The sequence below is a fragment of the Seriola lalandi genome, unplaced genomic scaffold (assembly GCF_002814215.2).
Source record: "Seriola lalandi dorsalis isolate HSWRI2012SDOR001 ecotype SW California unplaced genomic scaffold, Sedor1 jcf7180002054676, whole genome shotgun sequence".
NCBI classification, from domain to species: Eukaryota; Metazoa; Chordata; class Actinopteri; order Carangiformes; family Carangidae; genus Seriola; species Seriola lalandi.
Genome location: NW_019525229.1, coordinates 351,665 through 367,401, shown reverse-complemented (window position 1 = coordinate 367,401; position 15,737 = coordinate 351,665). Strand labels below are relative to the sequence as shown.

The window sequence follows — 15,737 nt, the reverse complement described above, 5'->3', positions numbered from 1 at the left end:
TGAGAAGCGACAGATAGGCGTCCCGCCGACTACATTTAGACATTATTTAACTTTGTCGGGACCACCCAGCTGCTGTTTGGACCTGTTTTATTTCCACCATGACACCGTTAACTGTCCGCCATCGTCACCGTGAACGCATTTTAACGGCTGGGGAGCGGAAGTGAGAGAAGGGGAAGTTGTTTGGGGATAGAGGAAAAATAAACCCCTCAAAGAAGAGATTTTCTTCTGTCAAGTTCAAACCAAATTTCGCCTTTCTGGAGGACGGGGGACCCTGGAGTGTTTGTGGGCATGGACACCCACGTCAAGGAGGGACAACTTTATGTGCAGCATCAAAAGTTTGGAAAGGTAAGTCCAGGGAAAAAAACTGATATTTTGGTGTTACGGTTGTGGCGTTGACAGAAATGACCCTTACAAAAAATAACTGTAGTCAGTGACTCCATAATAAATGTTTTGTGGATGCTATAGTTATAAAAGTAAAACTATAAGACATCATAGAATTATAACAGCAATTTCTTAAACCAGTAGTATACGAGGAACTGAAATATTCCACGAAGCTCTGTAAGGTCAATAAAAACTAGTTAAAATAGGTCTCAGACATACAAAAGCTCTCTGTAGGAGAATTAGAGAACTACTACAGGAAACTATCTACAGCAAGTACATAAAGTCATTTAAAAGTCACTGATGTCCATCATAAACTGTTTAAATCCTTGTAGTAAAGTGTAAAAGTGATGTACAAGGTGGCAGAATTAAAGCGTATCATCAGTAACATTATAGAAATGTTTAAGTACCATATGAGACAAATTAAACATGTTAATGTCAGTTTAGGTAAAGATACAAATCCCCATAATAGTATTATCCGTAGGTATTTTATGAAATGTTTTATTCAGAGAGATGGAAGTGTCACATTAAGTGTTGAAAACATATTGAAGTCACGAACAATCTCCTACTCCCAGTTGTAAGCCAGAGAAGAGCATTTAACGTCACTCACAACAATTAAATAGAGCACATATTGGTGCAATTACAGACCAGTCACTATGCCAAGTGTCTTCAAAGGAAAACTTAATGTAGATGTAGATGTAATGAGAGGAAGTTATCGGAGTGTTTCACTGATCTGCCCTTGTTTTGATGTGGTGGTTTGGAGTAAACCTGTAGTGCTTCTGTATGTGTGTGTGTGTGTGTGTGTGTGTGTTAGTGAGTGTGCATGTGAATGTGCTCATGAGCTGGTAAAACCCTGGTGAGCTGGTAAACTTCAGTATATGTAAAAAAAAATTCAAAACCAAAGTGGACTAAAGCGTTTTTTGAGAGTAAATGGTTTGAGAGTGATTGTTGATTGTGTGTGTGTGAGCTAGTGACACTTCACTTCATCAGAGTAGCTAACAGAGCTGCATGATGAAAGCTGTAATATTTTTATCACTGTTGCGAGATGACTTTCCATAACAAACACAACAAAAGGCTGCAAAATCAGACCAGCAGAGACTCGTAGAGCTGGAAAGTTGAGACAGATCTTTCACATAGGTGACAGACATGTTTCCACTTCATCTCAGCTGCATATGCTACTTTTCATCATTGCAAACGCTGTCAACAAGCCACCTTTATGTCATCTCTGACTCTATGTGATCACTCATTTGAGTGTATTTATCACATGGGCAGGACTGGACACTGGTAGATGACAGTGATAACACCTGTGTGTGTGTTTTATGTCAGTCCTTAGCCTCCATGCAACCTTGCCTTTAGTTTCAGAGCACAGCGCAATAAGAACTCATTTACTCCTTCAGATTTGTAAAGGGGGTCTTTGTCTCTCCGCCTCTATCTGGTCATATGACATCGACCAACAAAACTTTCTGGCCCTACTTCCTGCCCTGAAATCACCACTCCACAATAGATATTCATACTCCCAAAACCCACTTTCAATGCCTTTTATAAACTGTTTACATTAGAAAAAGAACAAACAAAACCTCCACATTTGTAAAAATAACGTTATCTTTGCACAAGGGAAATAAAGGCGCCCAGACGTGGATGAAAACATATCAGAGTAGAAAATGAATAGAACAGGAAGCTGAGTGTTGGCTGATCTGTAGTGTTGAAACTGGTGTGAGGTTAGCATGGTGAATTATGCAATCGTTAGCGCTGTCAGTGGACATACACATTCACACATTAAACTCGTTCCCATGTGCATGTTCGGAAAATGTGACTCAAGAGCGCAGCAGCAACATCCGACCAAGGATTCTGTTTCTGTTTGTAGCTGCTGTTTTACAACATGTCAAGTACTGGCCATTACAGAGTTATTACAACAGGCTGTGAAGAAGTAAACCACCAAGCTGCATCTGTGTCTACAGTCCATACAAGAAGTTATTAAACTATCTCTATGAGAGCTGACATGATTAATAAATTAAATTTAGTTTAAATTTAGTTCATCATCAATTGTGTTAACTTTTTTTTTTTATGCCCCTGTTTGGACGCTCTCAGCCCAGTTTGGGAAACACTGTATGAGGTGATTGACATAAAAATCAACTGACAACAATTTGAAAAATGATTAAAACTGTCCAGCATTTCTATGTTCCAGCTTCTACAATGTGCAGATTTGCAGTATTTTATCTCATATCACTATAAACTGAATCCCTTTGTTTTTTAAAGTCAGTTAAAAAAAAAGCAAGAATTTAGGAGATGATGGTGATAATGAGCAGAGTGGTAACAGGAAATGAAGAGAGAGGTGAGAGATCTCAGACCTTTAGGCAACCAGTGCAACCCAAACATCCACAGTAGCCATTAGATGCAGCCGTAGCCTGTATCTGCACTAAGTAATCACACTATAATCACAGTTTGCACACTAATATATTCATTGCAAATAGTCATTAATTAAAAAATAGATTAAAGTCTATGCAGCAGAGAGAGACATCCTGACTGCCCCTTGTATGGGTCAAAAAGCACTGGATCCCACATTTCCCATAATGCAACTCCACATCGTCTTCGGTCAGACTAAATGTCCACTTCTCTCAAACTCCACGCGTTAATTTTCTATCGCAGGTTTTCTGTTGAAAATGAAAATGACGACAACCCTGATGATGCCGTCCTAAAAACACAGTCAGAGCCGTGTTAGAGTGTTAGTGAGCGATTCTCCTCGTCACACGTAAACTGAACTTCATGTGCCAAACTGGTGAGGTGCCCCTTTAATCTGAGAAAGTTGAAAAGTTAGAAGCAGTTTCACCAAGGTGTCCCAGACTCCTCTCAAACACTCCTGCAGGACACAGACCAAAACATATTTGCTTCCTCCTGCGATTTTTGACGCACACTACATTACAAAGGTATTCACAACATCCGAAAGCATGACTGTCTCAATCGCAATCACATCTGAACATTGTTGATGTGTAAAGCATGACAAATATTTGGGCTGATGTGGATGCTGGGCTGCTTTCTAAACTGCAGTGGAGATGTTTAAGAAAACATTAAACGTGGTGATATACTGTGATAAAGCTAGAAGAAAGAGTCCTACACTTTCTGCTGGTGTAATTAGTTTTGACATCTGCAGCTACCGTTTGATTTCATCTTGTGGCTAAAACATGTGCAGCAGAGAGATTGTGCGAGATTTAGAGCAAAAACATCTGTCTGTATGTGCATGTGCGTGCCTGCCACACATATTCAGATGCAAGATGCTTGAACCTGCAGTTTACAGTTCACCTGCACCCTGCAGAAACAAAAAGCCTCTAGCCAGGTGTTGATGTTTTCACTGGCTCTGTGTGGGGAAGGTACTGCAGACGATCCCTCATCAGCACTTAAGACACCTTCAGCCGGGACTTAACCAGACGGGGTGTGTCAGGATAAAGTAGTATTACACTCCCTGAGGCTGCTAGATTTACACCACAGTGTTTCATGTCTAAATTAATAATTGCCTAATGGATTAATGGGATTGGGTGTCAGAGCTTCTTTTCTTTTCATCTCTTCAAAACAGACAGTGTCTCAGATGCTAAGTCATATTTCTGAGAAAAGAACTACCACATCATTTGTAATATGAAGAACTCACTATTTATGAAGAAGATACTACATAGGAAAGTGTCTAATTCTCTATATATACTCTGCAGTCGATGTGTTTCCAGGAAGAATGGTATATTGGATATTATACTACTATAATATTATACTATTACTATAATAACAAGCATTCATTTTCAGTTGTAGTGTTGTGTCCATAGCCACTTATTATTGACCTTTTCCCCTCATGTGAGTCACTAGTTAATCTAACTTTGCACATTACTTTATTCACAATAATTGCCATCTCCTTGTAATTGCACTAATATGTGATCTGTTAAGACGACATAGTCGCTGTGGTCTGAATACATGGGTAAAGTTTCTGTGGTGTTGGTGATATAATTCCACAGAAACAAAGAAAAAGAAGTCAACTGGAGAATTGAAGCTGTAACAGAGGCGGTTTTACAGTAAGACTAGTGGTGCACACAGAGAACAATCGATCCTATTGTGAGCATGTCTTTATAGACCATAGGGTGATTTTCTGCTGTTGCGTGATCAACGGATAATGAAGCATTTAATATTTTCACAAGCGAGTCTGTCTGATCTCAGTGCAGGGTTGGTCCCTCTCCTCTAAGTCAGTGCAGACATTAGAACATTTCAATACTGTTGGTTATCATTTAGATTCTATTGATTGTGTTTCCTATACTGCTTATCATTTCCTGTTCTTATCAAGCCTGATTTCCATTTTCCATTATTCAAGCGAGAAAAGAAACAAACATATGTTTTTTTTTTTTACTCAAGTTGGACATGACTTTCTCCATTGCAATTATTTTTAGACAGTGGTTACATTTTGCTGTATGATGACTTGACAAGCTTACCCACATCTATGAGTGCTAGCTGTTGTGAGCAGTACTGTGAACACTACACAGTACGTGTTGACTATTTGCATGTGGAAATGCAGATAACTATGATGTGCGTGAATTAATCCTTCAAACTCAAAGATAACTAAGATGCATTACAATCTATATTTTTAACATAAAGGACAGTAGATCAAGCTCTTTAGTTCAATGAGAACAACTTTCTCTAGCCTTTGTTCCAGGTAGAGCTGAAATGAGTTGATCAACAGAAAACGAGTTGGCAACAAATTTGATGATGATTAATGGTAACTAATCACTGGTTCCTGCTTCTCAGATGTTAATGCTTGTTGTTTTTTCACTCCTCTAAACAGAGTATCTGTGGGGTTTCAGACTGTTGGTTAAACAAAATAAACTTTTTCAATATGATAAAATGATCGGGAAATCAATCAAAATCAAATCATCAGTAATCACATATTAGTTGTTTTTAACTGTGTGTGCAGTTTGGGTTAAACTCAGAATGTAACACAGGTTCCAGTCTCATGGACATCCGCACTCACTGTATGTGCAACACCTGCACAATAGTACTTTGATTGTATAAAAAATGTGGCATATTTTTAAAGATGATAATCTCAAATTAAGTTAAATGAAGTGGATTTTTCTTTTGATAGACTTGGTAAATTTAAGCCTCATTACTGTAGTTTCAAAGTTGTTTCATTCATATTTAAGCTCAGTCTCAGTTTTGGTTAATTGGTTTCAGTTAGTCAAAAAAAAGTCTAAAAACTACTAAGTGTACATTTTACTTTACTCCACTCTACTACTAGCTTTCTACTGCTGTCCTCGCTGGGAGTCCTGACATGTTTGAAAGTTTTATTTTGTAGACACAGCAGAGGATGGAGGTTAGAGCAGCAGAGCTTTGGTCAAAGCAGCCGTCTACCTCTCTCTCTCTCTCTCTCTTTCACACGCCCACTTTTCTCCCTCATTCCTTCTCTCCTCCGCTTAAATACACATTACACACACATACACGGTCATACAGATTCCCTCTGTTTTCCTTTAACACACACTAATGAGAACAGACATGCTCGGATACACATGCACGCACGCACGCACGCACGCACGCACGCACGCACAGATAATCACACATATTACTCCTGCATGTGTCATTGAGGTTTGTCTGTGGCCAGTGGGAACATGGTTGAGTGGTTTAGTTAAATAGCATCATGACAGAGAGGATTCTGTGTTTGAGCAGTGACGATGAATGTGGATAAGTGTGTCCATCCGTCAGACATGCTGCATTCAAACACATAGATACATATTGCTATAATATTATAATATTTAAGTTACAGGTACTATCATGACTTAAGTCCTTACAACAGCAGCCTCCTGCTGCAGTGTCATGGTGCATGTGTCGTGTCAATGCACGGTTACGTATTTGAGCAAATGCATGAACTCGAAGGGAGGAGTCAAATTCTATGGTAATTTAATCTTATTCTGAAATACGTAACAATATCTCAAAATAACACGACGAGAAATGATTGCAAAATGAAAATGTGATGTAAATGCATAAACAAATGAACATGCTGACAATCGTATGAAAAGCAAAACAACTTTGAAGACATGACAGAATCAGTATCGCCATTTTTGTTTGTAGAAAATGAATTCAGAAGAAAGTCAAACCACCACTATGTCACCGTCAGTGTTGAAAGGCAGGAAGAGCAAATGCAGCTAGCCTGAAGGCCTGTAATGTTTTTTCAAAACCCTACTGGATGATGCAAGACGGACGTCATTTTCTTGTATTTGCATTCCTTCGGCATTATATAAAACTTCCAAGTATATAAAAAAATATGCATGGGAGCCATAGTGTGTTACACTTGCTCAAGGGCACTCAAGTCCGATGTCAATGCCTTTAATGTCTGACACTAGACAAATTAGATTACATTAACTTTATTAAACCCACAACTGGGAAATTCATTTGTGGGACACTTAGAGTAAGTCACTAAGAAGCTGTTAAAAAAAAAAAAAAAAAAACTCATAATGAATGTAAAGCAATGTTGAACTGTCTGTCATTCTTTTAGCTTTTTTGCTTTCCTTAATAATGTCTTTTTTTTAGATGCACATATAGTCCAATATGACAGCGACACTGAAGGCTGTGTATTGTTTTAGCAGTGAAAAGGAGAAACACAAGCGCACACACATGCACTTGTATCATTGCCGACTGAACAGGCAGGACATCAGTGAGGAAGTTTCTCTCCCTCTCTTGTCATGATCCTTTTTGCATAATTTCCACTCTGTATTAGTGTATGATAACAGTCTTTTGCCTTATATGGAGCAGCAGGTTCACATGCAGGAACACACACACACACACACACACACACACACACACACACACACACACACACACGTAAGGACCATATTGCAACAGGGGTTAGTGCTTTACACCCTGTAAGTGTACACTGCACAATTACGTTACTCTGTTGACTGAATAGAGTCTGCATGTATGCGTGCATGCACTTGTGCACAGCAACAGATGGTCCAGAACGGACCATGGGAATATTAAAAACAATCCAAACAGTTGCACGTACACATCTGTACAAACACGCAAAATACTGAGACACACCTGGACGCAGAAGAAGGCAGCAGAGAAAAATCCCGCGTGATGACAGGCCCACGCATTTCCTGTCCTTTCTGGCAGTTGGTGTGTGTTTAAAATTGATGAAGCTGGCTGTCAGGCATGGATGAGCTTCTGTTCTAGTCTTTTCATGTCATTTCTGCTTTTCTAGTTACTGTGACGTGTAGAAATTATCACACAGCTTTTGCAGTGTATTAACAAATGAGGGTTAGATATATGATTGTGCAGCATATATGCCCCATGGCTACAGTTATATCAGGCCCATCATGCAAATACCGTAATTACACCTTCAAATTGAATCACTTGACTCATGTTTTTTGCTGTGGATGATGGTGGTGAGCTAATGTGTTGTTAGAGTTCATCCAGTTCATCAGCGGTGGAAAGTAAAAATATATATTCATTTAAGTACTGTACATATAGGGATAATTCTTGTGTCTTGAGTATTTTTATTTAATGCTAGTTTTTACTTCTACTGCTCTACAGCTCAGAGGGAAATATTCCACTTTTTAGTCTGCTACATTTATTTGACAGCTGCAGACTAAGATTTTACAAACAAAACACAGCACCAGCTCCAAAAAAATGATTTTCATAGATGAAGCAACAGAACTGTATTTCTTTATTCCCCTATTGATTCTTGACGTAAAAGATCTGAATGCCGCCTTTAACACTGACAAGGCCGATGTTTGCTGTTAGAGCTTGACCAATATATTGGCAGGCTGACATAACTGTCCAGTTCAGCCAGTTTATTTTGGCAGATATGCAAATAGGAACTCATCTTTTTATAGGCTGTATGTTTATGGATTTCAGGATTTAGATATGTTTGTTGTGTTAGATTTATTCATACCATTTATAAGAATTGGATTTGGAGTGAAGTTAACTGTTAGAATTTAATCACCATCACACTACAATACTTAATTGTAAAGTTTGTGGGGCCTTTTCACAGAAGATATGTTGACAACAAATATCCATACTGATATCAGCCTGAAAAGTCTCATATCTATTGGGCTGCAGTTCGTTGATTTTAGAGTGGACACACAGATCCTATCAGCTGCTTGTAGGTCACTTTCAGACAGACTGGACCAAAAAAGAAAAGCTCACTGATCAGGGAGCATTTGAGGACCTGTAGTTGTTGTTGTTGTTGTTGTTGTTCTTCTTCCGTTAGCTGGATTTTCCCTGCTGCTTCAGGGACTTTCAAACTGCTGACCTTCCTGTCACAGGCTCAGCTCTCTGACCGTCAGGCAGATTCTGCTCCGCTCACTGAATGTAGGGGAAAACACACACACACTGAAGAAATATAGCTGAGATGAGGCATTGTGATGTGGGGCAGCAAAACAACACACACACACACACACACACGTATGTCCACATGGTACATGGGATGATGGGGACTTAACAAATAAGTTCACTTCTTTTGTCTCATATAGTTTTACCATAATCACATGTAAACTAGTTTCTGTAGTGATTGTACATTGTCTCACATGTGGCGTGTGTGTCATCATGTCCATTGTTAGCACTGAACATCTGGAGTCTAACACACACTTGCTGTGCGACTTATTGTTCAGTATAGTGTGTCATGTTGTTTGGTCATGTCCGTGTTTGTTCCCTGAGGAGGAAGAGCTCATTGTTAGCTCTTCCTCCTCACTGCTATCACCTAGTTTGGAGCAGGTCATATTTTTAACCTGTTAAGGACCAGACGCCTAAAAGAAAAAAATCTCACCTCCATTTTTTTCATTCACAAAACCTCAAACAACACATATGGTTACTTGAAAATAACTCCTTGAGATGCGTTCGACATCCTAAACCAGTGATCTAACAGAATGAGGTGTATGTGATTCAGGTTTATCTGAATCAGATCATTTGAATTTAACCTTTAAAATCCCGAATATAATCTGTAATTGCTCACAGGGGTGTGTATTTTGTGGTTCTGTCTGGTCTTGGGTGCAGATGAGTACCAGGTTTAGTTGTTGCACTAAACTTTCCCTTATTTGGATCAAATTGTAAAAACCAGACCAGTGCGTGTTTTGATTTTGAGGGGAAATGGTTCTTTTCTAGGTGACTAATGCTGTAACCGTGGTCCGCTGCTGCTGATTGAATGTAGAGGAAATGATGGTGTGTGCAACAGATCTGAGTCAAACTGCAGTAGATTTATCACCACATGCCTCCTACGTGAAGCCTCAGTCAGCAGAGTAGAGGCAGGAGAAAGACCCGGAAGTATCGTTTTGACTCATATCTTCTGCTGACTTCAAACGTTACCATTTTCTTTTCTCTCCTCATCAAGATTTGATTATTTGTGGCCAACTCTACATTTTAACTTTTCCTTGTTGCTCTCTGACAAACCACATGCAAAATGTCAGGGTAGAGAATCACATTTTCTGTTTCATGTTTCTGTTTTCAGCCTCCTCTTTTTCCTGTCCTCCTCTTCCAGCCTTCGCTCGCAGTTTTTTCTACTTTCAGTTTTAGTTTAAATTCAGAAATACCATTGTGACCATTTGCAAATGGGTGTGAAACCTCTCGTTTTTGATTTCTAATGGCCGTTATCAACGCTCGCAGACCAAATCGCTCTGGACGCAATTGGATAGATCTATAACCAATCAGTGCATTGAAACGTGACATAGCGCAGAGTAGTAGTTTAACTGACCTCTCCACATCAGCGCCAGCCATCTTGGTTGTTAATGAAAATGCCTCAGCGACGCTGCTCTGTCAGTCATCATATCAAACCCGGCCCAGTTTAGATAAATGTTTGTGACCTGTCTCCGGACAGCTGGACATCTGTCTGAACAGGACGGGGGGCCAGACCGATCTGTGGGAGTGAATAAACATAAATGTACTTATTGAGCTGGTTTCCAGGCTCTTAACACATCTGTAGGTGGAACAAAAATGCTTGTTGCTATTCACACAACAGAAATGAATACATAAGAATAAAAGATAGAAAAGTTCAAAAGGAAGTAAAAATAGGAAAACATTACAGATTATGCTCTTGATATCTGAAAATTAAAAACTTAAAAAAATCATTTTGACAAAGACAGATTTTCATACATTATAATATCTTACATGCATTTTTTTTCTATATCACAAACTGAAAAAAATGGATTAAGTTTTAACTAAGTTAAATATTGATCAGTATGATCACCTTATAAAGTTGATTGGGTCAACCTGTTGCCTATTTACACATTATGCAGTGCAACATTAGCATTCATTCATAGTTGTGTGTCTGCCCACCTGTATTTACCCTTCTTTTAGCTCCGCTTTTGGTCTCCACCAACTGAAAAATCTGTGTCTTTAGCTGCTAAATTCACCAGCTAGTTGAGAACCAGTGTTGTTTGGGCAGCTGCCTGCAACACATAAATGAGTAATGACACTGAACCACAACATTACGACTGTAGGCTGTAAAACCAAAACAATAGGCTGAAAGATGCTAAAATGCTCCATAGAGATGAGGGTAACTGACACCTTTCACATTACACATATTCTGTACTAGTATGAAAAATGTTAGCCATTGTAACATTTATTTATTTTTCCCCTGTTAGAAATGGAAGAAGAACTGGTTTGTCCTGTACCCCGCCAGCCAAAATGGCATCGCCCGCCTCGAATTCTACGACTCACCTTCGGGCGGAGGTGGCGGAGTCGGTGGAGGCACGGGAAGCGGGTCCAATGAGAAAACCAGGAAGCTGGACAAGAAGATCATACGCTTGTCTGAGTGCATTTCCATCCTGCCGGCGCTGACGGAGAGCTGTCCCAAAGACAACATGTCAGCGTTCTGCGTGGAAACCAATGACAAGACCCACGTGTTTGCTGCAGAGAAGAACGCCACCAAAGACTGGATGGATATCATGTGTGACATCGCTTTTCAGGTATCTCCACACTTTTCCTCTCTTTAAACTTTCAGGTATGAGGATAGTGTGTCACACCAAACACGGTGGCCAATGCCACAGTGTGTACAGTGTGTTTGCTTTATGATTCAGTGACTAAAACATGGGTGGATGTTTGAGGTTTCTTAAGTGCAAAGTTTCATTGGGTGTGTGTGTTTTTTGGTCTATCTACAAAGTATTTTTCGTGCTCTCACTCTCTCTGCTCTGTGGTCTTTTTGTCTATTGAAACAAAGAAATACAATAATCTTATTTTGGTAAGAAAAAAACTGAAGAACTGCTGCTTTAAATTAAGTTTTCAGCTGGGATTGACGTTTAATTCTCTGTGTTCGCATGTGTGTATCTGTCCTCAAAAATTTTCCCACATGTCCCTGGAGTCTCAATGCAGGCCATAACTTCTATTGCGTGCACTTACACACATTCACATGAACATAACACACATTTGCAGAGAGGAAGCCAGAGGGAGTTTCCAGGAGGAGGACTCCATCCGCTTCACTCTCTGTGGCACAGAGACACAACTCTTTATTTCACTCACTATCTCTCTTTGGGTCTACTCTGTCCTTTTAGTGGTAATACTGGAGGGAGCAAACTCCTTCATGTAATGTGAAGAATACAAATTATTTACTACTAATACTGATTCTGTCTCAGATGGTTGATTGTCAGTTTCTCTGTGTGTCTGTGTCCAAAGGGAGGGGGTGGCAGCAGCTGTACTGCTGCAGACTCAAATGGAGGAGCCCAGGACCTGAAGATGTCTGAAAACCTCATCTACTACTCCAGAGAGGAAGGTAAGGACACAGAACAGTCTAGTCTTACATCATTTTAAGATCTCAAGAAAATGTTGCAGTGCAGAAGATAATTTTGATTATCTTCCCCTTGCAAGTGAACGAGTTCTGGGTGAGCATTCAGCGTACTGAGGCGTCGGAGCGCTGCGGACTGGTGGGCAACTACTGGCTGAAAGCTGAAAATGATGTCTTGATCTTGAAGGAGCCAAAGACCAAGAGGAATATCCTGGTGTGGCCCTACAAGCTGCTGAGGAGATATGGGAGAGACCGGGTGGGTGTCTGATGCACTGGTAAACCCTGTGCTGATGGGAAATGACAATGTCTCTTCTTCAGGGATCAGAAATGACTGATGAGACCTGAAAACAAATTCAGGCAGGGGAAGTGCGGTGTGTTAAATTTAAGCCCAGACTGCAACGGTTGATGATACTTAGGAAGTGCAGAAATTACTTTTTAATAATGGTGCGTGCGTGTGGTCAGAGCCTCAGTGTCAGAGATATTTCGTTTTACAGTCTGTGGTTTTTTTGTTGCTTGAAAGCTTGAGTCGAGGATCTAAAAATGACTGATGACCTTTAAAGAGGATGTTGAGTTTATCTACATGTGATGTTTATTTATGCATTTGTCAAGACTGATACTAACTTGATCATATGCACAGGCAAGAAGATATAACTTCTTTCATCTGTGTATGTGTATAGAATTGAAATGAACGGAAATGGAAAGCAGTGAAGCAATACAATATATATATATTGTATTGCTTCACTGCTTTCCATTTCCATATATATATATATATATATACACTGACAAAACTGAAAAGTTCAGTGGAAAAAAGAAGCAAGCGTTTCTTTAACGCCAAGAAAAATGATAAATGAGCGATGACTGGGAAAGAGTGGAGGAACTTCTGCGACTAGCTTCCATTACTTCAGCCCCATTTTGGCCTTTCAGACACCTCTGTATATATTTATTTAGTCACACGGACTTGGACACGTATCCAGCACTGTTAACTTTTCCTTATTTTGTCCCTCACTCCGTTTCTAACCATTTCCTTTTTCCTTCTTTGCGTCTTTCTTCAGGTGATGTTTTCTTTCGAGGCGGGTCGGCGCTGCGACTCGGGCCCCGGCAACTTCACCTTTGAGACCAAGCAAGGCAACGAGATCTTCATGCTGGTGGACCAGGCCATCCAGTCGCAGAAGGCTCTGGTTGAGGAGCGCCACCTCAGCTGCCCCTTCAACTTCGACGCCGACTGCCCTGCGTCGCTGCAGCACATACGCAACCCTGGCGGCATGACGGCAAGTGGTGACAGCAGCAGCAGCAGCAGTCGGGAGGCAGATGGCGATTCAGGCGGCAGCAAACCGGGGTCTGCTGATGGGGTGCTTGGGAAGAGAGAGGGCGGAGACGGAGGAGGAGGAGGAGGAGGAGGAGGAGGAGGAGGAGGAGGAAGAGGGCAAGCAGGTGGAACAGCAGGAGGACTTAAAGGCAGGAGTTTACCAGAGCCACCAGCCATGTTGGCGGTTTTGGTAGGAGGAGGGTCTCCAAGAGGGCAGGCATCAGCAAAAGGTCTTTCCTCAGCTGATGAACAAGCAGGTCTTTATTCTGAACCAGCTGACTCGGTCCGCCTGCCTCTGCACAGCGCTGACTGCCTCTACTCCGACCCGGTGGACAGCATCAAGGGCCAGAACCAATCCAGCAACCCATCCAGCCCTCCAGTGCCCACCCCACGCCTCCGACCAGTAGGAGATGAGTCCTCAACAGGTGGTGTCCAAGGGGATCAGCACCACGCAGGCACCAATCACAGGAAGCCACCAGACCTGTACTCGCATGTGTACGACCGGATCAGCCTGGAGCTGAACCAGAAAACAAGCGCTCTGAGTCTCAACGGGGCTGCAGGGGGAGGAAGAGGGGGAGGAAGAGGAGTGAACAATAACAGGCGGCCCCCAGGAGGCCAAGCAGAGGGGGCTTCATCACCTCCTGGTCCTCCTCCAGAGCACATATATGATGAACCAGAGGGTTGCGCCAAAGGAAGCACAAGCTTGCCTGCTAGTTTAGGGATGACCATTTACGACGAGGCCCGTTTGGAGGTGGGGGCCCCGTCAGGACTGGAGGGGAATTACAGCACCCCTTCCCACGGGAAGCCTGCGGAGTCCCACAGACACTCTCCTCCGCAGCTCGGACCAATCCGTGGCACTCTGTATCCTCCAGCTCCAAGGGGGCCCAAACCGGTTACTGCTCCCAAACCGGGCAGGGGCATTTTTGGTCGGAAGGAGCCGGTGCCACTGCCCCCTGGGAAACATGGAGGTCCTGGCAGTAATGTGAACAACAACAACAACATTTGGGGTGGAGGAGGAGGAGAAGGAGAGGAGAGGGAGCTGTACAGCAAAGTGTCTAAACAGAAGCCCCTGCCCACTAATTTGTGGTATAGCCAACACCACCAGCAGCTGAGATCACCAGATATCATCTATGACAACTTGGGAGATATTTGACGTTTTAATTCTACATGGACTGGAATGAAACGTTTACTGCCTTTTTTAAAAAGAGGAGAGAAAGATGAAGCTGATAAGCAAACCTTTGGTCGACGCCTTTATTCTTGGAGTTTTTGTGAGGACTGAACACATTTTCTCTTTTCCATCTGTGGACTGGAATAATTATTTGAGACAGTGGATTCATTTGGAGTGGATTAGCTCACAGCTATGAGAAAACCACATTATGACTGAGTTTTGTGCAACTATTGTAGGGCCACCCTCTGTGTGTGTGTGTGTGTGTGTGTGGATTTGAGAAAGAGAGAGTGAGTGTTTGCATGGTCAAACCCATAATTGGTGTACCAAGCCACAGTGTGGTTGGAGCCAGGCACTTCACTTGAACACACACACACACACACACACAGAAACGGTATGGATTTGCCAAAAGGAGCTGGGCCTACAGGCTTCACTTTAACAAGCTGAGAGAGCGGCTTGGCTCCTCTTTTCTAAAAGTCTGCCATGCTTATGAAGTGACTGGGAAACATGTCTTTGCACTGCTGCTTTTCAGTTTCTCTGCAATATGAGACAATGTGACAATGAGGAGTTATTGTTTGACTGGTGTGGAGTATCTTTGGTTTCTAGGAGTTTACCAAAACAAACTGGAATTTTTCTGTTTATGTTTTCTGGACTGATTGATTATCTTTATCCAAGCAAAACAGGGAGATATACATTTTCAGCCCAGGACACTAATATGCAACATGGTTGCATTTTAGGATCCACTAAATGGAAAAACATTGTTGCTACTGTTTTGATGTAAGCATGAAAAGTGGGACTTAAAGACCCCATCTGGGTCTTGGAAACAGACATACGTGGCTCATGAAGGGGCTATAGGGTCACAAGGTCCTCATGGGGCCACTGAATTACCTGCACAAGATAATATTATTGAATCCTTTGTCTCTATGTACAGATAAACTAAATATCAAACTAATCAATCCCCTTCAATGTGTCAAGACTGTATGTGTGTGTATGTGTCACAAACAGCTGTGCTGTCTGTAATTATAACTAATAATAAATATGGCTCAGAAAACAAAACAAAGATTTCTCAATAGTGGATCTGTAAAGAGGAGAACTCTGCTAAATGCTGCATCACTACTTCCTCTCTGTGTGTTTGTCTCATCATGACCCAATCAGACACA

General features: G+C 41.4%; 1 protein-coding gene across 1 annotated transcript; it reads left to right on the top strand.

The window, feature by feature from the left end:
• The first annotated feature begins 3 nt into the window (after window positions 1-3).
• Window positions 4-15,637, top strand: dok1b (docking protein 1b). Its single transcript, XM_023421738.2, has 5 exons — window positions 4-345; window positions 10,971-11,294; window positions 11,998-12,094; window positions 12,190-12,362; window positions 13,159-15,637. The coding sequence occupies exons 1-5, from the start codon at window positions 289-291 to the stop codon at window positions 14,563-14,565; spliced, it is 2,058 nt and encodes a 685-aa protein (XP_023277506.1). The 5' UTR covers window positions 4-288; the 3' UTR covers window positions 14,566-15,637.
• The last annotated feature ends 100 nt before the right edge of the window (window positions 15,638-15,737 follow it).